This window comes from Dromiciops gliroides, chromosome 5 (genome assembly GCF_019393635.1).
Source record: "Dromiciops gliroides isolate mDroGli1 chromosome 5, mDroGli1.pri, whole genome shotgun sequence".
NCBI lineage: Eukaryota > Metazoa > Chordata > Mammalia > Microbiotheria > Microbiotheriidae > Dromiciops > Dromiciops gliroides.
The window spans coordinates 279317337-279339002 of NC_057865.1; the positions used below are offsets into that span (position 1 = coordinate 279317337).

The window sequence follows — 21666 nt, forward strand, 5'->3', positions numbered from 1 at the left end:
GACGTATGAGACCAGTATGAACTGATGCAGAATGCAGTCAGTGAAGGCAGGAGAACAACACACACAGCCACAGCAGTGTCAATGGAAGAATACTAAAGAAACATAGCTCTGGTTCATTGGAATAATTGTCTTCAGCCTGGGAGATCAGCTAATGAAACAAATCTCGTTTCTCAGTATAGAGCTGGGGAACTCTAGCTGAAAATGTTGCCCACATTGCTGGGGCTGCTCCTTGGCATTTGGTTTTGTTCTGTTGTTTTTCCCCGTTACAAGAGAATGACTGGCTGCAACCACAAAAGGCATCATCGAAACAATTGTTCTCCATTTCCTTCTCCAGCTCATTTTACAGATGGTGAAACTGAGGCAAACAGGGTGAAGTGACTTGTCCAGGGTCAGACTAAGTGTCTGAGGTTGAAGTGAACTCGGGTCTCTCTCCAGGCCTGACACTCTTATCTATGGCACCATCTACCTGGCCCAAACAAGCATTTATTAAGTGCTTACTGTATGTCTGCTGTGTGCCAGGCACTGTGCTTGACAAATATCATTTGATGCCCAAACCTGGGAGGTCACTGTTCTTATCATCATTTTACACATGAGAAAACTGAGGCAAACAGAAGTTGAGACTTGCCACTGGTCCCTCAGTTAGTAAGTGTCTGAGGCCAGATTTGAACTCAGGTCTTCATGACTCCAGGCCCAGCTCTCTGCCATTGTGCCACCTAGACATATCCTCAAAGGGACATAATGAAGAAAGAAAGCCATAGTCAGGAGTAGTGCCCAGAGAGAATGAAGCAGGGAACGTGGTTAGCCTGGTGGTGGGGGGGGATCCTTCTTTGAAATGGAACTTTAGGGGGAAAATGACCAATCAGAGGAAGGGGCCACAGTGACAGTGATCTCCCAGTATGAGCAGGCTACAGGGGTGGGGGGATCTTACAGGATGAGGAAGCTGCTAGAGTTTGGTGGAAAAGGCTACTTCCAGGCTGCTGGGGAATGATGGGAAAAGAAGTCTATAGTCCTGTTCAGAGAGGAATGGAGGATTAATTAGTAAATAATAACCAAAGATTAATGAATAATTAAAACTTTTTTTTCAAATATGAATATGATTGGCAAGTCAGCTAACCCACACACAGTTTTCTCATCTATAAAATGGATAGAAATACCAGTATTAGAAGGTTTTGTTTTTGTTGTTTTTTAGGAAAGTGCTTTGCAAACTTTAAAACCCTTTAAAATGTGGTTTATTATAATAAATCTAAAACCAGTCACAAATACTTTTGGTGTTGTAGCTCTATTACCTTATTTTTTCTATAGCTTTTCCTTTGCTCTTGAGTTGGCAAGCAAATAGCCCTGACATAAAGTAAGCAATTGAGAAGGAAATTGAGTTGGTGTTTATGTGTTCTGTAGTGTATGACTCTTCAAGCTGAAGGCCTAAAGGAATCAATATAACCAAATATAAAGTGACTCCAGTCCCCGCCAGGTACAGCACTTGTTGGAATATCAGAACTGTAAAAGAAAACAAAGCCATTGTGCTAACTATGGCTGGGCAGTTTAGCAACTTGTAAACCCTTTTTAACTCTCTCTTGATAGAAAATTTCCTTTTCAGTTATTGCAGTTGAAACTCTGTCTTGTAGAGTGTATTTTTAAGTAGGAAATGAGACCAGATTTGGGGATTTGGTATGTTTGGTGAGTCTTGTTTTCGATCTGCTCTTGGTCAATATCCTTAATTTCTCTAGCTCTACTGTCTGGATGAGTGGAAAGGCACTTGTTCAGCTCTTTCTAAGTGTTACAAGTTGGGACCCAACCAGTGCTCCTGTCCTCAAGGCAACATATAGAGAGGAGGAGAAGCCAGAGAAGGGAGTCACAGGGATGGGTCAGCCCAATGACCATCACTCTATTTCCAGAAGCAATGATAGAATGATAATTAGATTAGATCCCAGAGAAAGAGGTGGGAAGTGTTTGTATGTGGGAGGGGGAGGGAGGAAGAGAGAAGGACGAGTTGGTGAGGGTACACATGGGTGACAGAGAAGATGGCAAAATGTCCCAAGATGCCTAGGGTGGGTTAATGTGGAGTATAACCTGGGCCCAGCTAACAAAAGTGAGGTGAATTAGCAGTCAATTAACCACCAAATCAAACTCAGCTCTGCAAGTGGAAGGAAAGAAACAGGCATTTATTAAGTACCTACTATGTGCCAAGCACTGTGCTAAGCACTTTACAAATATCTCATTTGATCCTCACAACCACCCTGGGAGGTAGTGCTATTATTATCCCCATTTTACAGATGAAGAAACTGAGGCAGATAGAAATGAAGTGATTTGCTTAGGCTCTAGAAAGTGTCTGAGGCTAGATTTGAACTTAGGTTTCCTCGAGTACAGGCCCAGAGCTCTATCCACTGAGCCACATAACTGCCAGGGAAGTTAGAATGCATTATCTCTGAAACTCCTTGCAAACTCTAAATTTCTATAATTTTAATTAGAAGATTAGAGAAGCAGCAGGTATAGATACATCATTGAACTTGGAATCAAAAAGACCCCTTGTAAATTGAGGGGGCCAGATCAGCTGCTCTCTGAGGTTCTTTTCAGCTCTAAATCTCTGGTTCTATGATAATTGTAGTCTAAGAAGGCTTCTAGAAAGTTATCAAACTTGAATTGGGTCCTGAAGAATGGGAGGGAATTAGAAAGGAAGAGAGCCCATCCTGACCTGGGCCAACAGCACCAGCAAAGGCCCTGGCAGGGAACAGTGGGAAAAGTGATGGAAAGTGTAGAGATGTGATCGGGTCCAGTTTGGTAGGCCATGAATATCAGGCTTGAACTTGATGCTCTAGGTGATCAGGTGCCATTTTAGAATATACATCGCCCTGTTTGAGGAAAGCAAATGTAGCAGCATTGTGCAGCATGGATTGAGTGAGAAGAATTGGAAGAGAGAAAGTCTGTGGGGCCTGAGCAGTAATGGCTACTAATACCTGGCTTTTATAGATGAGGGTTTGTCAAACACTTCACACGTTTCTTTTTCTTTTTCTTTTTCTTTTTTTTGCGGGGCAATAGAGGTTAAGTGACTTGCCCAGGGTCACACAGCTAGTAAGTGTCAAGTGTCTGAGGTCGGATTTGAACTCAGGTACTCCTGAATCCAGGGCCGGTGCTTTATCCACTGCGCCACCTAGCTGCCCCTCACACGTTTCTTAATGGACCCTTTGTGGTAGGAGGGAAAGGCAAGATTTCATAGTAGCTAGTTTGAGAAGTTGATGGAGGAATCAAAGATGACCAAAGCCTAGAGGAAGTAGAGAATGTTGGTGTTGCTAAATTCAAAAAAAGCTGGGTTTTGTCCAACAGATGAGGTTGGTTTTGAGCATTTTGAAATCATGGGCCATCCTCTGATGAGAGCTGGAAAAGACTGATGGCCTAGAGAAGACTTCATTCTGCTGCCAAGTGAAGGTCTTGCATGTAATGGTGTCCTTGGTCTCCCTGGAATCTCTGAGCAGGGTTGAATAATATTCTCAATCCCTGAGTCATCAGAACCTGCAAGCCAGTATAGAGAGGAGGGAACATCCTTCGTTTTTCAGAAGTCATCTATCTTAGCATGTGTTCACGTTACTAGTGCTCCTTTTGGTACAGAATTCAGAACCATAATTGAAGCCTGTGTGCATTGGTTCCTTTGTTGTCCTGGAGCAGCCCCATCCTTCTTTTCATCATTACTATGACTGCACCTTGGAAATGGCTTGAATGAGAATTTCCTGATTAATAGGGGGATCTATTGGCCAGACTTTGTCTCCAAGAGAGCTGCTCATAAAATAATAAAAGTCTCTGACAGACCAGGTAATAAAAACCATGTAGATTGTCTTCTGCTGCCCAGATAGCAACTTGTCCAAGGTCCTACAGGTAGAAACATACATTAGGGGGGCTCTTGCCCATGTCCTACAATTCCAAATATAACCCCCTTTTCATCACACCATGCTGCCTTATGTCAATCAGATGGAATTTATTAGGCTCTATGTGCCAGGAACTGTGCTCCATATTGGGAATGCAAAGAAAAGCAAAAACAAAACAAAACAAAAACAAAAAAACCCCAGCCTGTGCTCTTAAGTTTATAGTGAGGGGTGAGGCCAATGGGAGTCAAAGACAGGAGAATGTGCAGGACAGTAGAATATCACTAAAGCCAAGGGAAAAGCTTAATAATGAGGAAGTAGTCAGTATTGTCAGATGCTGTGGATGGTGAATTGATGTGTTAATAGTATTCCCATAAAGGATACTTAAAAGTAGGGATTAAAACCAAAATCTATCCAAATTGTGAGATTTCTGTGTTTTCTCTTTGTTTGCTTTGCATTAGTCAGAGTCAAACATGAATCGTTACTTTGAAGTCTATACAGAACCAAAAATTAGAAGTTAACTGAAAAGGCTAATTCTTACTTTTTCCAATATAAACAACTTGGAATAATTGATGACTTGAAATAAACCCAAACTGGGCTGACATTCTATCTGGAATGATAGTAAATTTAGAAATTTTAGAAAAGAATAAAGGAAGGTAAACTAATTACAATTAATAGTGGTAGTGATAATTAAGTGAAAAATATAAGAACAAGAACAATAATAATGATAGCTAGCATTTACTATGTACCAGGCACAGTGTTAAGTCCTTCAAAAACATTCTCTCATTTGATCTTCACAATAACTCTGGGAAGTTGGTACTGTTGTTATCCCCACTTTACAGTTGAGGAAAGTAAGGCAAACAGAAGTTAAGTAACTTGTACAAGATCACACAGTGATCACTTATCACACAGGGCAGATTTGAACTCAGGTCTGCTCGACTGCAGGCCAGTTCGCTATCCACTGTGCTACCTATTTTCCTAAAACTTCCTAATGTAAAAGGGGCTTAACGTGTATAGGAAAAGAATAATTTAATTGTTTTATGTTTATGTGGGAATACAGTTAGTAAGTAACAATTAGGAAGAAAACAACTGAATATGAAAAGGTAATTGGAATTTTAAAGTCAAAGATTTAATTATTATACTTAAGCTTTAGAAAGTCATTCCAAATATAAATGATTATTTGAACACATTCTCCAATCCATTAATAAGAAGGGAGATACAAATTAAAATAAACAACAGATTTTGTAGCTTTACTTCACACCCCAGATTGTCAAACATCATGAAACCTGGGCATGTTCAGTGCTGGAGAAGCTGTGGGGAGATGGGCACCGCAATATATTCTCAGTGGGGCTGAGAACTGGTCCAGTTGTTCTGGATGTCATTTGGACTTACCCAAGAACAGTGAGTGCCTAACCTGTCAGTAGCCTTTGATCCAGTGATCCCACCAGTGGACTCCAAGGGTGCCCAGGGCTGAACCCAAGGTGTCTGAATCATCCCAGAGGATCTAGAAGCCCACTCCTTCTGGTAGCAATGTACTGGGAAGAAAATGGTTGTAAAAACTATGGGATATGAATATAACGGGGTATCACTCAGTAAGAAAGGACAAATAGAAAGAATTCAGAGAAACATTAGAAGATTTGAATGACCTGGTACAGAGCAAAGTAACCAGAGCCAAAAAAAGTATTATGCACAACATAAAGGGGGGAAAAATGTCAAAGAAAGCTGCACTCTCAATAATTAAAAAACAAAAAGCAAAAATGATGGTCCTAGAGAAAAGATAATTAAATATACATTTGTAGTAAGAAAGACCTGAATTCAAATCCAGCTTCACATGCTACGAGGTATGGAGTCCTGGGCAAGTCACTCAGCCACCTGCCTCGGTTTCCTAAGTCTGTAACATGGGCATAATAATAGCACCTGCCTCCCAAGGTGGTTGTGAGGCTCCAATGAGAGAATAACTGTCAAGCTCTTAGCACAGTGAGTGGTTCTATACATACTATTATTGTTATTGGTATTATCATTATTGTTGTCACAGCACTGAAATGGGACTAGCAGGACAGAATGTTGTGTACATTGTCTGAGACAGTCACTATCTTGGCCATTCTTCCTTAACCAATTTTTCTTCGTTCCCTCAGAGAATTCAATCTGGAAAGGGGGAGGAGGGAAATTTCTCTCCCCTTTCCTCCAAATGACTGATGGAATGACAAAAGACATCAGTTAATGTTTTTTTTTTTTTTTAAGAGAAACTCCATTTCACTGTTAATGCAGCTGACTTATGATAATAGTTGTAACTTTTTGGTAGTTTGACTCATTCTTCTCCTTAATATAACCAGAGTCAGGCTTTCCTATATGAGGTACTATTTTCCTCAAACTGGGAACCTCCTAAAAATTTCAGTTTAAAAACAGTTTGTGGCAAAAGGACTTTACCAATTCTTGGCAAACTTGAAGTTCATTGCAATTTTACTGCGCGTGGAAATCTTTCCAAGGGGTTGGGATGGGGGAAGGGAAACCACTCTGAAGCAAAATTCAATCTCTTTTTTCTCATGTGACTCGAACATAAAATGATTTGAATAGCCACGCATGAATCTGGACATTATTCTCAGTTGTTTAGCACTTCAAAAGCTGCTTCAAGAGAGAATTGTTTTGCCTATTTGTGATTCCAATACAAATAAACAGAGAGATTTGGAAAATTTGCAACAGGAAGCAATCTCAATTCTAAGTAACCACTAATCTTGTGAACAGAAATTCAACTTTTGTGAACAAAGGAAAAGCAGCCTCTTTTTAAGTTATAAATACAATCTAATGCAGCAACTTAATATTTTCTTCCTATTTTGGGGCAGAATTAATAGAATCAAAGAATCTTAGTGTGTGAAGGGACCCTAGAGAGGCCAGCTTCTTTCCTAGTTCAGGAATTCCTTCTCTGATATCCCTTATGGGGATACAGCTAGCCTCTGAGACACTTTTAGGGACAGAGCTCTCCATTTCACTAAATGACTTATTCCAACTAGTTCAAATCAACGTGCATTTATTGAGAGCCTACTATGCGTCAGGCCCTATTATGCTCTGGAAAGTCCTTGCGCTCAAGAGCTCGCATTCCATGTCTGGATAATGTTACTTTTTTAAACATCCTTTATTTTATTATGAGAGTATCTACTTCCTTTAATCTTCTACCCATTTTTACAGTTCGGTCCTTTGGAGCTACATATAATGCATAATACATTTAATGGGGCTCCAATAAAAATAAGCTTATTTCTTCTTCTACATGATAGCAATTTTCAAATATGCTAAGGGCTATACACATTACCTCAGTTCCTCTCTGAGTAGCATCCTCAGGTCATTTAACTCATGTAACTTGGTATTCAGTCCTTTCACTGTCTTGGTCATCGACCTTTAAATGCTTTCTAGCTTGTCTGAGTCTCCATTGAAATGTGGTATTTAGAACTAAGCATATACTCCAAGTGTAGTCTGACCAATGCAGAGAATAATGGAACTATTACTTCCTCATTATCCAGTATATACTTCTTTTAATGGACCCAAAGATTAAAATTGCTTTCTTGGCAGCCGCGTCACGGCATTGGCGATGTTGGACTTGCAGTTGAGCAAAATCTCTGTCTTCTCCCATTTGAAAGGCTATTAAAGTAAATCCTTTTTGTTCTTATGCAGTTAGTAATTTTTTGAACCTAAGCACAGGACTTTGCATTTAGCCCTAATAAATTTTATCTTGTTGCTTTTGGCCCCTTGTTGCAGCCTGTTGAAATCTTTTTGAATCTGGCTTCTGGCATCTGTTTCCTTAGTTATCCTGCCTAGCTTTGTACATCTGTGAATTTGACAACCAGTGTTTTGTGATAGCAGAAACCACCTTCATAATCCCTTTTGTGCAGAGTCTGTGTATGTGTGTGAAGGGGGGAGTATGTTTTGTTTTTGTCTTTAACAAGAGACATCAATGAAAGCAAAACATCTCATGTAATTGAGGCAAATGAAAAGTGATTTTTAGTGGGCTAGTGGGAACAGATGATGTCATAGGCTGGGGAAATTCAAGTCTGGGAGATATAAAAGTCCTTTATCCTTTAAGGTTATTGGCTGCTTTTGGAAAAGATTTGCTGCTTCTCTGTGCCCACTGAATGGAAGCTTGTTCTAATTTTGTTTAATGCACGACTGAGGAGCATTTCTCTCTGGTGTGGAGATCGTCGCCATTATCTTTGGAAAGGTTCACAATTGTTTACTTCAGTATACTCCAGAGCTACTCTTCACCAGGATAATAGCTAACATTTATAAAGCATTCAAGGTTTGCAGACTACTTTACCTGTATTCTTTCATTCTTTCTTTATAAGAACCTTCTGGGATAGGTGATATTATTATTCTCATTTTACACACAAGGAAACTGAGGCAGAGAGAAGTTAAGTGACTTGCCCAGGGCCGCACTGAGTGTCTCAAGCACTTATTGACACCGAGTCCTTCAACCATGCCACTGGGCTGTCTGATGTAAAGTCCAGAGTGTTAGCAATAATAGAATACAGTGATAAAAAGCTTATTAGAATGTCATTCGTGATATAATTTAGTTTTAATTCAAGGTGTTGTTTTCCCGATGACCCCCAAATTGTCACATTTAAATTTCTTTGAGAAATCTTCATACTATCCATGGAGCATACTTTTTCTCTGAAATTAATTTACTTTCCTAATTCAGTGTCACTGATTTCTGACTTCAAAAGATACATGATCAAAAGCAAATTTGCTGTGAGAATTCACAGGCTCATAGAGGTAGAGCTGGAAAAGACCTTAGAGATTATCGTTCAATTCCTTTGATTTATAGGTGAGGAAAACTGGGGTCTAGGTGAGAAGAGAGGTCACTTGACCAAGGTCACACCGGGAGTAAGGAGCAAGACACCAGAAAAGAATTTCAGGACTCAAAATGAACAAAGTGTGGGGCAGTTAGGTGGTGCAGTGGATAAAGCACCAGCCCTGGATTCAGGAGGACCTGAGTTCAAATGTGGCCTCAAACACTTGATACTTACTTTGCCCCTCAAAAAAAAAAAAAGAAAGAAAGAAGGAAAGAAAGAAAGAAAGAAGAAGAACAGAAAGAAACAACAACAAAAAAGATTAACAAAATTTCTGATTAGAAGAATTTTAGAGGATTTTTATGAGATGAATGTTAGTTGAACAATAAGCACATTAATAATAGTTAATTTTCTTCTTTTGCTTCTCCAGATGAAACAAACCTTAATAAGGTCCCAGTTTGCTTGCACTTACAAAGATGACTTCATGACCAGTTATGAGAGATGCAATGATAGGAACCATTCCACAGAAGAGCCAGCGTGCACACCTCCCCAGCAAAATGTGCTCACCGGTAATTGCTGCCACATTATCTGAACAGTATATACCTAACTGAACCAATAGTGGAATGGAAAGCAAAATAAAACAAAGTATTTTAAGTCATGTGCAATTTATCCTGAAAACTTTCATTTCTCTAAATGAAATCCTATGCTATATTTTGCTTAAGTGAATCTAGATGCCCCTTTGCAAATGCAAAAGGCATCCCACTTGAACTTTTAATTGATCTTAAACTTCATAAATTAAAAAACACTTGGGGTATTGTATATACAATTTTTACTCTTCATTTAAAGAATTATATATATATATATATACATATATATATATACATATATATACACACACACACACACACACACACACACATGTACAGATTTAAATTCTTTCATCATTTCCTTATTCTAAAGCAGCTCGCTTCTTCTTAAAACAATCCTTTATCTTCATTCCAAAGTGTATTCACTCTATGCCTGCCTGCCTGATTCCCCACCCACTTATTCTTTCAGTCCATCATGTCTTCTCTGCACTCACTTTCTTCCATAAATGGTCTAAATCCCATAGTTAACCAATCCCTTGTCACCCCATTGACTCACCCCTGCCAACTCCCCACCCTCTGTCTTCTCCCTGATCTGCCTTTTCTGAGCCTGGGCAGGAGATGCTGAATACTTCTGCAAGGAAGCACTCAACAGTGCTGGCAATATCCATTACAAATTCATTTTCTATAATCTCATATACACTCTTTTTTCCCCCTCCAAGGCCATGAGGGTTAAGTGATTTGCCCAGGGTCACACAGCTAGTAAGTGTCAAGTGTCTGAGGCCGGATTTGAACTCAGGTACTCCTGACTCCAGGGCTGGTGCTCTATCCACTGCGCCACCTAGCTGCCCCACCTCATATACACTCTTATTGTTTAAAGGGAAATCTTTTTCTTTTCCAATTGATTCTGGATCACATTCTATACAATGACTCTTCTAACCCTCCTTTCTCTTCCAAGCCCCTAGTGCTTCCTTCTCTAGTCTGTTAGCAGATGATATCATTCTGCTGAGAAAATCAGAACCATTTCTCACAGGTCCTCTCGTTTCTCCTCCTTTGTACACGATGTCCCCTCCATACCTTCATCCTCTCCTTTGCTCTAGTCTCTGAGCAAGAGATGGTTCTCTTATTTGCCTCATTCCCTCCAGATACCTCTAGGATCTGGCCCCAGGAGTTATTTCCTCTCCTTTACTTCGGTCTCTCCCTGGCGTCGCACTGTTTCCCCACTGACTACACATTTTCTCATGCTTCCCTTGTCCTCTGAAACCTTCCCGTGAGCCTGACATCTCCTCAAGCTGGCCTTCTAGAACTCTCCTCCCTGTTACCCCAGGGTTCTAGAACAGGGTTCCTAGCCTAGCTTCCATGGACAGATTTCAGAACTCTATGAACTTGGTGGGAGGTTGGGGGGTGGGGGAGGTACATCTTTATTTTCATTAACCTCTCAGTGAAATTTAAAATTTCAGTTATTCAAAGGCATGGTTAAGAGAGGAGTTTCAGACTATCAAAAAGGTCCGTGACACAAAAAGGGTTATGAATCCCTCTTCTAAGAAGAAGAGGCCATGCCGACTGTCCCTGCTTCTTAATGACTCTGATGGTTTTCACCACCTTGTCATCTGGCTTCACACCCCATCCTACTCCTAATGTTCCTCTCTCTGCAATGCTGTGGGATCTCTTCACTGCTAAACCCAACAGCCATTTCTGCTTTATGGTGTTTATAATAGTTGCCACTGTATGGTACCCCCTTCCTCCTGGGTGCTCCTTTTCTCCTTGGCCTCTCTGACTGCTGTCTGTTGTTTCTCCTTTTACCTCTCTGGCCACTCCTCAGTTGCCTTTGTTGGATTGTCGTCCACCTCCTGCCCTCTAAAAGTGCATGTGACCCAAGACACCACTTTGGACCCTCTTTTGGTTCTATACTCTTTCCCATGGTGAGCTCCTCTGCTCCCATGGCACGTTATTGTCTTTAGGCACACTCTTCTCAGATCCACAAAGTCCTAATCTCTCTCTAGATCCAGATCCAGATCTCTCTAGATCCCAGATCCAGAAAGCCCCGATCTCTCTAGATCCAGATCTAGATTTCTCTAGATATCAGATCCGGATCTTTCTAGATCTCAGATCTATAAAAGCCCTAATCTCTCTCCAGATCCAGATTTCTCTAGATCCCAGACCCATAAAGCCCTACTCTCTCTCTAGATATAGCTCTAGGTCTAGATCTCTCTAGATCCCAGATCCATAAAGCCCTAATCTCTCTCTAGAACTCCAGTCCAGACACTGATTACTGGGTGTCCAGTTGACATCTTAAAAACCACCTTTCCAAAATGGAACACCCCACTTTCCCCCAAGCATTTATCTTCCCCTTATCTATGGCCACATTTTCTCTCCCCAGGCTTAATTTTTAAGTGGGGAATTACAAAGTAAGAGATTCTTTTCAATAATGTGGTAATACAAAGTAATATGTGAAACAGCTTGATGTTTAGTGGATAGGGTACCAGCCTTATCGTTAGGAACGTGTGGGTCCAAGGTCTGCCATTCTTGCTCATTGTTTGTAGGACCAAGGGTTTGTCTTTTTATCTTCTGTTGTTCCAGGCAGTTCTCTCATAAGTTGTAAGTGGTTTGCCAGTCTGAATCAGTAGAGTTTCCATGCTGGGAATTTTCTCCAGAAGTGAAATCTTAGATTCAGAATGACCCTCCTCCCTCCCAACCCCTGCCCTCCCCCAGAGTAGGATGGAGATTCTATATCACATGAGACTGGCTAGTATTTTTAGATATATATTCAATTTGGTGGCAAATTTAATATTTAGGATTAATTGCAAACTACTTTAGTTCAGTCATGGAGAGTTAAATATTTAAAATATTTTCCTGTAAGTAACCTTTGTGACTAGACAAAATATAAATGGATTGTTTATTAAAAGAAGGTATTTTGTTTGAGAACCAAATTAGGTGATGTAAAGAGAAAAGAACTGAAGACACAGGAGTTTGATAGTGGTGTGTTTACATTAGTGTGTGCTTATGTCTCACTTCATAGCATTCCTATTTAGTAAATCAGCTGACTAGGTTTTATATAAAGAATGTTTGTTGAAAACATATAACCTTTGAATGTGTTAGCCTACTCTGAATTCTTCAGGGCAGTATTACTGAATCGGTATTTTTTCCCTTTTTTTTTTAATACCTCTTGCACAACAGATGGCATGAATTCACTTGATGGAATACCAACCATTGGAACAAGTTCTGGAAATGTTCAGCTGAACAGAAGTAAAAATGAAAAAATATCCCAAAAATCAAGTGGTCAGACAGGAAACAAGGGCCCCAAGAGGAAACAGGTGGATTTGAACAGTGACAATGGCCTGTGTGATCATAAAAATGAAGTGCCTCGACCTCAAATGGGTAAGATCCCTAAGACATTGAGTAGGCCACAAAATAAATCGAATCAAATTCCAGCCAGAACAGCAGCAAAAGGCTGCAAGCTAGCCACCAGGAATAAATTGATTGCAGGGCAGGCAAAATTAACTCAATTTTTTAGATTCTGAATCTGTCTCTTTTGTTCCTGGGTGTCTATACTGGTCACTACCCAGAAATCAAGTCATCAGTGAAAAGGTCATGGCTCTCCCCTTTGAAAAGGCCAACGTGTCAAGTACACTAGTATTTCGCCTGATTGAAATATAGAAAATAGAAGGTGTTACCATCGGTCAGTAGACAAATGAGTCATGATTGTGCTGAATGCTCACAAAGTTTATTATACAGCCAAATGGTTACATTCATTTTACCCAGGAAAAATTTCAGTCATTTGTTCCAAAATACAATCATTGACCCCATGTTTTGTTTCACTGGCACCTAAATAGCTTTGTTTTCCTGGGAAAAGGTGACGTAGGCCTGCAGGTATCAGATTTGCCAACAAGGTCGATAGACTCTTCCCAGCATGCACCTGAGCACTGTTGGAAAAAAAAAATCCCCAAAGTTTAAATTGTTAAAAAGACTACATTACAATGACTGTACTAGAAATACAGGAATGATTAAATTACTGTCATAATTCTGAGTAACTAGAATTGCTATCATTTATTTCTTCAGTCTTAATCAGCTTATTGTGTACTGAGCACTTTATGTTAAAAATTGTATTTTTACAGTTGTATTCTTGTTTGGTATTATTATAATTATCTATTTCTGATGTCATATTCCCATTTTTGATAGCTTTTAAGATGTCTGAGTTGAATAAATAAAACTACTCACTGTCAAAATCTCTCCTTCCTATTGGAAATTTAACTGAGTTTTCTTCATCCCCAATCTCTCTCCTTTCCTGTGTTGATTCAATATTCTGAACTCCATTGTCAGCTGGAAAAGCCACTGATCCCTTCAGTGCAAGATAAGGGAGCTGTTTAAGAGCTAGGTTCAACGGCAGACCACGGTTTAAGAAGCTATGCTTGGAGCCTATGTTCTGTTTGAAAGAAAAAGTTGAATTATCTTTCTGCTTTTTCGTTATAAAATGAAAGTGTAATTTTGTGGCGGACCACGTATATGTCAGTTAGGGACAGCCATTTAATTTTTGTGTAGAAACACTTGAATGAACAGTGGTCAATAAGACTGAAAACCTTCCAGGGTATATAATATCATATGGATGATATGGGGCATCTGCAAGTTTACATTAGAGCCATAACTATCAGTCACAGATATTTTTGTGGAGCTTTAAGAAGACCGATATGAATGATTTAAACTCCTATTGAAATTAAGGAAAACAAAAGTGTATATTGACTCTTACCTTTGGATTTCTGCTCTCCTCCTCGTTGATAAAGCCACCTTCCTCGGATTTATAATGTTCAAGGGAAGGCACAGCTCCTGATTTCTCAGCCACATCTTCCTTCTGAAGGGCTTTGCTCAGCCCAAAGGAATTCAGGAGCACGTCGTCCTCAACGGTTCTCATGGATTTTGATGCTGAAAGCAAAACTGCTTGGGAGAAGAAAGACAGAGTTAGGAAGAGCATAAAGGAGGAGAACGCCATGCCTGTGATTCTTTCACCGTTTGCTGTTTGTCCAGGACCACGCAGGTGTCGATACCGGTGCCTTGGAAAAGAAGGCCTTCCCAGCTGACATCCTTCCTGCACCATCCCTGCCTTTTATATGTTTTCCCCTATGAAGAGAAAACACTTCAAGGATTTAAGTCTATCATTTTTTGAGTGAGTCATCAAACGAAGACACTCACCTTTTGTGTAGCTAAAACCTTACGTTGTTTAGGTTTAGGCATTGTAGATTTTTAATCTTCAGCATGAATTTTCTCAGATTGTGATTAAAATTCTTTGTGGAAGGCTTAGCGCACAATAGATTAGATGCTCCTTGTCAATGGGACGTTATTAATGGAGACCACAGGACATCTGGCTTTCTGCGCTTCTCTTCTTCTTAATAGAACTTACCTTATGATAAATACATTTAAGAATCCAACTATTCAGAGATGACAGGGAGGAGGATTTTCTTTCATTTTAATCCCTGCATAAGGAGTAATTGCTTTTAAGTAATAGTTTTTCAATAAACACTTGACAAAATAAATCCCTGATGATTGAAATGCATATGACTGTAAACAAGTTGATAACTCAGGCCTTACATCTGAAGTCACTCCTGAAAAAATACTTTTGTATGATGTTGATATATTTGCTTTTTCTTTGTATCCTCAGTGCTTACTTAGCACACAGCGCCTGGCACATAGTATGCCCTTAATAAGTGTGTGTTGATTGGTTGATTGATATATTTTCTTTCCTTCTCTCCCCCCCCCCCGCTTAAAATAAAATTTAGTTCCCCCAAACTGTCAGGACATACACTTGGTATCAAGATAACAATAGTCCACCCAGCTCTTCCTCTCCCCTTTTCTTCCTCTCTTCTGCCCTTTCTAATCCAACCCATTAAAAGTCATTTTCAGGATGAGCTTTCCATCAAAAGCTGTGGTATCCTGGACTATCTAGTAGCAGGAGGAAGTTAGTGTTAGTATGACTTCATCCTAAATGAGACCCTTCTGATCGTTTCCAGGTCTGGACAATATCTGCAGAACAAGCGGGGTCTACCCATTGCAGTACTTCCCTAGGTGAGGGGAGAGGTCTGCCCAAAATCTGTCACCTAGATTATGCCCACTTCATACGTACCAAGGTGAGGTCATTACCCAATATGTTCTCAGCCAGAATTAGTGGGAATGAGTTGGTTTTTATGGGGTTTATTTTTAAGACTTTGGTGACTCCTAAAGCAAAGGCTAGGTTCACAAGATTTCCTTATTCTTGCAATACTTCTGGACAGATAGCTCAAGGTAGGAACCATTTTGGGTATTGATGGCATCTTAACAATGATCAGAGGTCAAGTAGGGTTCTTTCTTGTCCCCAGTCTTAGGAAGATGATCCAGGCCCATCTCAGAAGGTAACGTGAACAATCCAGATTACTTTATATGGGCAGTACAGCCTAGCCAGGCCTCCCCACAGTGGCTTCAACAGTGAAGAGGAAGATGACAGGGCCAGGCCTGGTCATAATGCAGTGGGGTGTGGATTGTCCCGAGCATTTGACTAGAAGACCCTGGTGAATGGAATAGCAGGAACTTCTGATGGTGAATATGGGGAGCACTGATGTTGGAGACTACTGTAGCTCTTGGTCATGAGTGACACCCCCTAATCATCTCCCCAACCACAAATTCACTGGTGCATACATGCAGCCTGGAAGATCTCAGTATTACTACGTGGATGACAAGGTTGCTTCTGTGCTGAGGTTTGGGTGAGCAGAAGGTGGTGCAGGTGCCAATCCCCTCAAAGTTCATCAGAGGAGGCAGTTCCTTTGGTGATGTGGGGATAGACCGAAGGAGTAGTAGCACCCTCTCCTGTGGCTGCACCTGAAGCAGCGGCCCCTGAGTCCTACCCAGAAGCAATTCCAGGGGTCTCCGAGAACTGTGTCCCCTGGGAAGATCTAGAGGACTTGATGCAGCCTAGGAAGTGTCTGAGAGCGGGAAGGAAGCCCCTCTAGGAAGCTCTATGCATGACTCAGAGACATTTACTTCATGCTGTTTATCTCCTGGGACAAGTCTCCCCCTCTCTGGCTGCATCAACCAGGGTGGCTGAGTTCAGAAGGCCCAGCAAAACACCCTGAACAGTGGTGGGTGGCCAGAGCCAAGCTGTGGGGCATTCAGACTGCTGCTTCTGCAGGGGCCAGAGCCCTACCCCCATCTGCCTAGCTCTCTTCCTCCTGGGCTCTCTTCCTGCTTATAGCCCAAATCAGAGCCACAGTCCTCCCTCTCCCTAAACCCAATCAATCAATAAACATTTATCAAATACTTACTGTATATCAGGCCCTGTGCTAAGGGCCAAGGATAGAAAAAGAAACAAAAGACAGGCCCTGCCCTCAAGGAACTTTCTGATCTATATTTTCATAGTATATCTCATCTAATCTTCTATTAAAACAGTATTTTTAACAAATGATCATTTTAAGTTTGTTTTTGGTTAGTGACTAAGAAAATGTCAATTTCAAGCAACATGTATTAAGAGTTTACTGCGTGCAGAGGACTGAGCTTAAATTGTGGGAATATTAAATAAAAGCATAGTCTCTGCTCATGCAGTTAAAATTTAGTCAAATACAATGTGTACGCAGAGAATCATAGAAAATAATTCAGATGTGCCCAAAAGAAGTGTAAACCAGGTGCTGGGGGAGGTTCAAGTTCGGGGACCACAATTCTAACTGCCTGAGGGGTTCAAGGAGAGTGGTTGGAGTAGCAATCAGTCAATCAACAAGTATTAATTAAGGGCTTACTAAGTACATGAGAAACAATTCGTAACCTTGAGAAACTTACGTTCTTAATAAATAGGTAAATATAAGATATATACAGACTAGTTGTACTGGAATGCAAAAGTGTGTCTTAAGCACCTACTATATGGAAAGTACTGAGTGTTGGGGATACAAACAGAAAATTGAGATGGTCCCTGCTCTCAAGGGAGACCATATAAAATTCTTTTCATATGAACAGAATAGCTTGGTAAAAGAGTCACAAAAAAACCTGAAGAAAATAACAATTTAAAAACCAGGATTCGCCTAATGGTAAAAGAGGTACCAAAAAATCACTAAAGAAAAGAACTCCTTAAAAAAAGCAGAAGTGGTCAAATAGAAAAGGAGGTACAAGAACTAATTGAAGAAGATGCCTGAACCTCTCATCAGAATTGGTTCAAAGAGGGGAATGTGTATGGAAATGTAACTTGTCCAATAAGAAAATAGGAGGGGAAAGGGATAAGAGAAAGGGATGGGGGAATGATATAAAGGAGGGCAGATTAAGGGAGGTAGTAGACAAAAGCAAAACAGACTTTTGAGAAGGGACAGGATAAAAAAGAGAGGGATAAACATAAGAAAATAAGATGAAGAGAAATACATTGTAATCACAACTGTGAAGCTCACCCATAAAATAGAAGCCAATAGCAGAATGAATTAGAAACCAGAATCCCACAATATGTTGTTTACAAGAGACATATTTGAAACAGAAACACACACACACACATAGTTAAAATAAAGGGCTGGAGCAAAATCTAATATGCTTTCAGCTAAAGTGAAAAAGGCAGGGAAAACAATCATGATCTCAGACAAAGCAAAAGCAAAAGTCGACCTGATTTAAAGGGATAATCTGGGAAACGACATTTTCCTAAAATATACCACAGACAATGAAGTAATATCCACCTTTTTTTTTAATAGCAAGTTTCTCTGATAAAGGCCCATTTTCTCAAATATTTGGAAACTGTGGCAAATTTATAAAAATAAGAACCATTCCTCAATTGATAAATTATCTCTTTATTTTTCTTTCTTTTTGTGATATGGCTGAAACAAAAATATGTGTAACTGATAAATTGCTTGCCTTCTCGGGGTGGGGGAGGGGCAGTAGGGAGAGAGAGAAGTTGGAATTCAACATTTAAAAAAAGATAAAACAAATAAATGATACCTTTTTTTTTTAAAAAAGAGAGATCATTGATCACTCTGGACACAGAAGTTTTAATTAAATGATGAGGTCAGATGCCAGATTGCAGAGAATTTAGAAGCAAGTCGGGGGACTGGAAGTGTGGGCACCTTGTATAGATGTCTTTCTCAATGGATTAAACATCTTGAGGAGAGATATTTGAAGATAGCTAATGGGGATTGTGGGATCAAGAGAGGGATTTTTAATAATGGGGGAGACATGGATATGTTTGCACAGTAAGGAATAAGCCAATCTATAGGCAGAGAGAGAGAGGTTAAAGATAAAAGAGTAAATGGGAATGATAGATGGGAAATCTGTTGGAGAAGGCTGGAGGGGATGGGATGATGTGTGCATGTAGAGGCATTTGCTTTGGTAAGGAGAAGGGCCTCTTCAAGAATGGAATGAAAGAAGATATAGTGGGGAAGGCATTTGATTAATGTCACATAAGGAGAAGGGGAGAACTTGGAAGAATGGCCTGTTTTTTCAGTGAAATATGAGGCAAAGTTCTCAACTGAGGGGGTCATGGCAACATGAGACTTTTGAGAAAGGGTGAAACGTTTTGGAAAAACAGTTGTGCTGAGTGGGATAGTGAATCGATTAGGGACATGTAAAAGAGTCTATGATGAAGGCCTCATTGAGCTTATGTAACCTGTGTAGTAGACCCAATATACAAGGTTTCATGATTTTCTCCATCTTTATTCATTGGCACATTGGTAGGAGTGGAGGAGGCAAATGAGAAGAATAATGCAGGGCTGGAGTTTGGCAAGACGTGATCATTGATAAGACAAGGGAGGAAGAGATTCGAGAGCAGAAGACAGGGTAGAATTGAATCAATTTGCCAAGGAATTGATGTAGGGAAGAGAGGAAAAGCGTAAGCAGTATATGGGAGATGGCCAGCCAAAGAACTGAGAAGCGAAGAGACCGAGGGTCACAATGAGGATGAAGAATAATTTGAGATAGTCATAAAGCACAGGAAAAGATGAAATAAGAGATTATGATCAGATAAAGATGTTCTGTAGTTCATGAACTGCATGGAAATTGAACACGTGTGGGTGACGGCAAAGTCAAGGGTATGACCATCTCAAAGAAGTGTGCCTACATTAGGAGGGTTGGGCAGAGAGGAAGGAGGGAGAAGTGTATCCCTGATATAGAGCCTAGCTTCTTAAATTGTGGGTCTGAACCCCATATGAGGTCGCATAACTGGATGAGGGGGTTGCAAAAAATTTGGCAATAGTAAAAGGTCATGTATGCCTATTTTATATACCCATATACCTGGGGTTGTGGGAAAATTTCTTGGGTGCAAAGGGGTTGCAAGTGGAAAAAGTTTAATAGGCCCTGATATAGAAAATGGCATGAGCAAAGAAAGGGACAGAGTCAAGAAAATGGGGTACATGCACAGGGCTTGGCAAGGGTTCCTGTTTCAATGGAATGTAGCATGCCTGGGAGAAAAGTTGTGAGAGATCTAGAAAGTCTGGGTGGTACCAGATTGTGGAAATGCTTGTGTTTCAGGTTAAGGAGCTTGATTAATTAATATATTTAACCCCATTACGCTTGCTTTTTTTTCTTTTTTTTTCCCTTTGGGGCAATGAGGGTTAAGTGACTTGCCCAGGGTCACACAGTTAGTAAGTGTCAAGTGTCTGAGGCCGGATTTGAACTCAGGTCCTCCTGAATCCAGGGCTGGTGCTCTATCCACTGCACCACCTAGCTGTCCCACCCCCCATTAAGCTTTAATTATGAGAATGCAATTTCTTGTCATTTACAAGATGTCCTAAAAAGTCTTAGTGCAGTTATCAGTTTTAGCAGCTTACAAGTACACTTACTTTTGGAAGAGCCTGTGTATACATGTGTGTGCATGTTTGTACATTTTTGTACACACATATCCAGCTAGATTTATACACATGTATTAATATATACACACATGTTTATATACACGTGTGTATATATACCTACACACACAAAATGCAGCATGCTGTAGTGGATAGACAGCTAGCCACTGAGTCAGGAAGAACCAGGTCTTACCACTGTCACATTTTGGCTATGTGATGCTGGTTGAGTCACTTAATTTACTCAGGCAACTTCCTTCCTTCCTTCCTTCCTTCCTTCCTTCCTTCCTTCCTTCCTTCCTTCCTTCCTTCCTTCCTTCCTTCCTTCCTTCCTTCCTTCCTTCCTTCCTTCCTTCCTTCCTTCCTTCCTTCCTTCCTTCCTTCCTTCCTTCCTTCCTTCCTTCCTTCCTTCCTTCCTTCCTTCCTTCCTTCCTTCCTTCCTTCCTTCCTTCCTTCCTTCCTTCCTTCCGATTTGAACTCAGACCCTCAATACTCTAGGCCCCCTGCCCTATCCACTGTGCCTACCTACCTGCCCCTCAGGCAACTTCTAAGGCACTAAGTTGCAGAAAAGGTGTCCATCTGCCTTGATAGAGGATGTTACTAATGAAAGCAGACATCTAATCCAAAAAATAGGGGGGGAAATGCTGATCAGAGACATCCCATGAGTTCAATGTAGTTAATTCATGATGGAAATCCAGCTAAAATATTTTAAAATGTGCTCCGAATAACCTAAACAATGCTCAATGGACCTAGTCACCAACAGAACATTCTTAAAGCTAGAGAATTAGCTTTTGGGTGCACAAAACTCGGTATACACCTTGGCCACCAAAACCATTCTTGAATCAAGTGTTAACCTTAGGAGAATGAGCTCATTCAATACCATTGTTTTTTATCCTTTAAAATATTTATTTTTGAACTAAATAATTATAGGGAGAAAATAATTCTTTCTCATATCCACAATTATGTCTTAAATGTCTCTCTCTTTTAAAATGATCTATGTCCCCCATTTTGATGCGGGATTGGGGTGAATGGTGCTAACAGCTGATTCCTTTAGGGGCTGCTTGAATCTCATTAGATGTATTTGCTTTGGGAGAGTGTTTAGGAACGGAAAGCTCTTAAGTACTCGGGCTGCTTTGATCCCTGAGCTTCCTTTGGGGAGAGAGGAAGACTGTTATTAGTTTTTTCCTTGGATGTTTCCCACAGTCTGAAGACCTGCCTTGGAGCTAACTGTCTGTCCCATGTAGAGAAGATGTACCTTGGGAGTAAGATTCTCTGAATCTGCTGCAGTTCTGGTAGGGTAATCAGTATTAATAATTATATATTTGGATTTAAATTATGGCTGGATGAACTGGTTTGGCTAATCTTCACACCAAGTTGAGACCAAATCCAAACCATTTTGAGGTTTCAGAAAGGTTGGTTAATGTTTTCCTTTATTTTATTTAACTATCATAAGCCTCTGAACATTATGAGGTTTTCCCATAACCATTTAATTATGTAGAAGGAATCCAAGTTTAAAAAAAATACAAAAAGATAGCTTTTCTTTTTCACTGGTTGCTCTGATGTGCAATGAAGCATAGTTATTTTTTTTCAATGATGCTTACAATGGTATCCCCAAGCAATAATACCACTTTGAAGAAAAACGACTGGTTTAGGTAGTTTAGAAAATCTTGGGGAAAGACCAAAGCATTCTAAGCAA

At 40.2% G+C, this 21666-nt stretch overlaps 2 protein-coding genes across 3 annotated transcripts in view; one reads left to right on the forward strand and one right to left on the reverse strand.

Annotated features, from left to right (window-relative positions):
- Positions 1 to 12731, forward strand: part of LOC122728619 (PARP1 binding protein) — a 76940-nt gene extending 64209 nt beyond the window's left edge. The window contains 2 exon segments of the mRNA XM_043967408.1: positions 9057 to 9195; positions 12388 to 12731. Coding sequence (XP_043823343.1) covers positions 9057 to 9195; positions 12388 to 12731 — 483 coding nt within the window.
- Positions 12732 to 12919: 188 nt separating this feature from the next.
- On the reverse strand, positions 12920 to 14272 carry PMCH (pro-melanin concentrating hormone). 2 transcript variants are annotated; one of them, XM_043967406.1, is made up of 3 exons: positions 13955 to 14272; positions 13429 to 13549; positions 12920 to 13133 (listed from the first exon to the last, which is right to left on the reverse strand). In XM_043967406.1, the coding sequence occupies exons 1-3, from the start codon at positions 14192 to 14194 to the stop codon at positions 13084 to 13086; spliced, it is 411 nt and encodes a 136-aa protein (XP_043823341.1). In that variant the 5' UTR covers positions 14195 to 14272; the 3' UTR covers positions 12920 to 13083. The 2 variants fall into 2 exon arrangements, with proteins under 2 accessions (XP_043823341.1, XP_043823340.1); XM_043967405.1 differs by having other exon boundaries at positions 12937 to 13133; positions 13429 to 13633.
- Positions 14273 to 21666: the final 7394 nt, after the last annotated feature.

Coding starts and splice junctions, on each gene's coding strand:
- PMCH (XM_043967405.1), bottom strand. CDS start 14,194: ATGGCGTTCTCCTCCTTTATGCTCTTCCTAACTCTGTCTTTCTTCTCC. Junction 13,634..13,954: donor AGGAGAGCAGAAATCCAAAG/GTAAGAGTCAAT, acceptor TCTTTCAAACAG/AACATAGGCTCCAAGCATAG. Junction 13,134..13,428: donor AGGAAGGAGAGATTTTGACA/GTGAGTAGTTTT, acceptor TTTTTCCAACAG/TGCTCAGGTGCATGCTGGGA.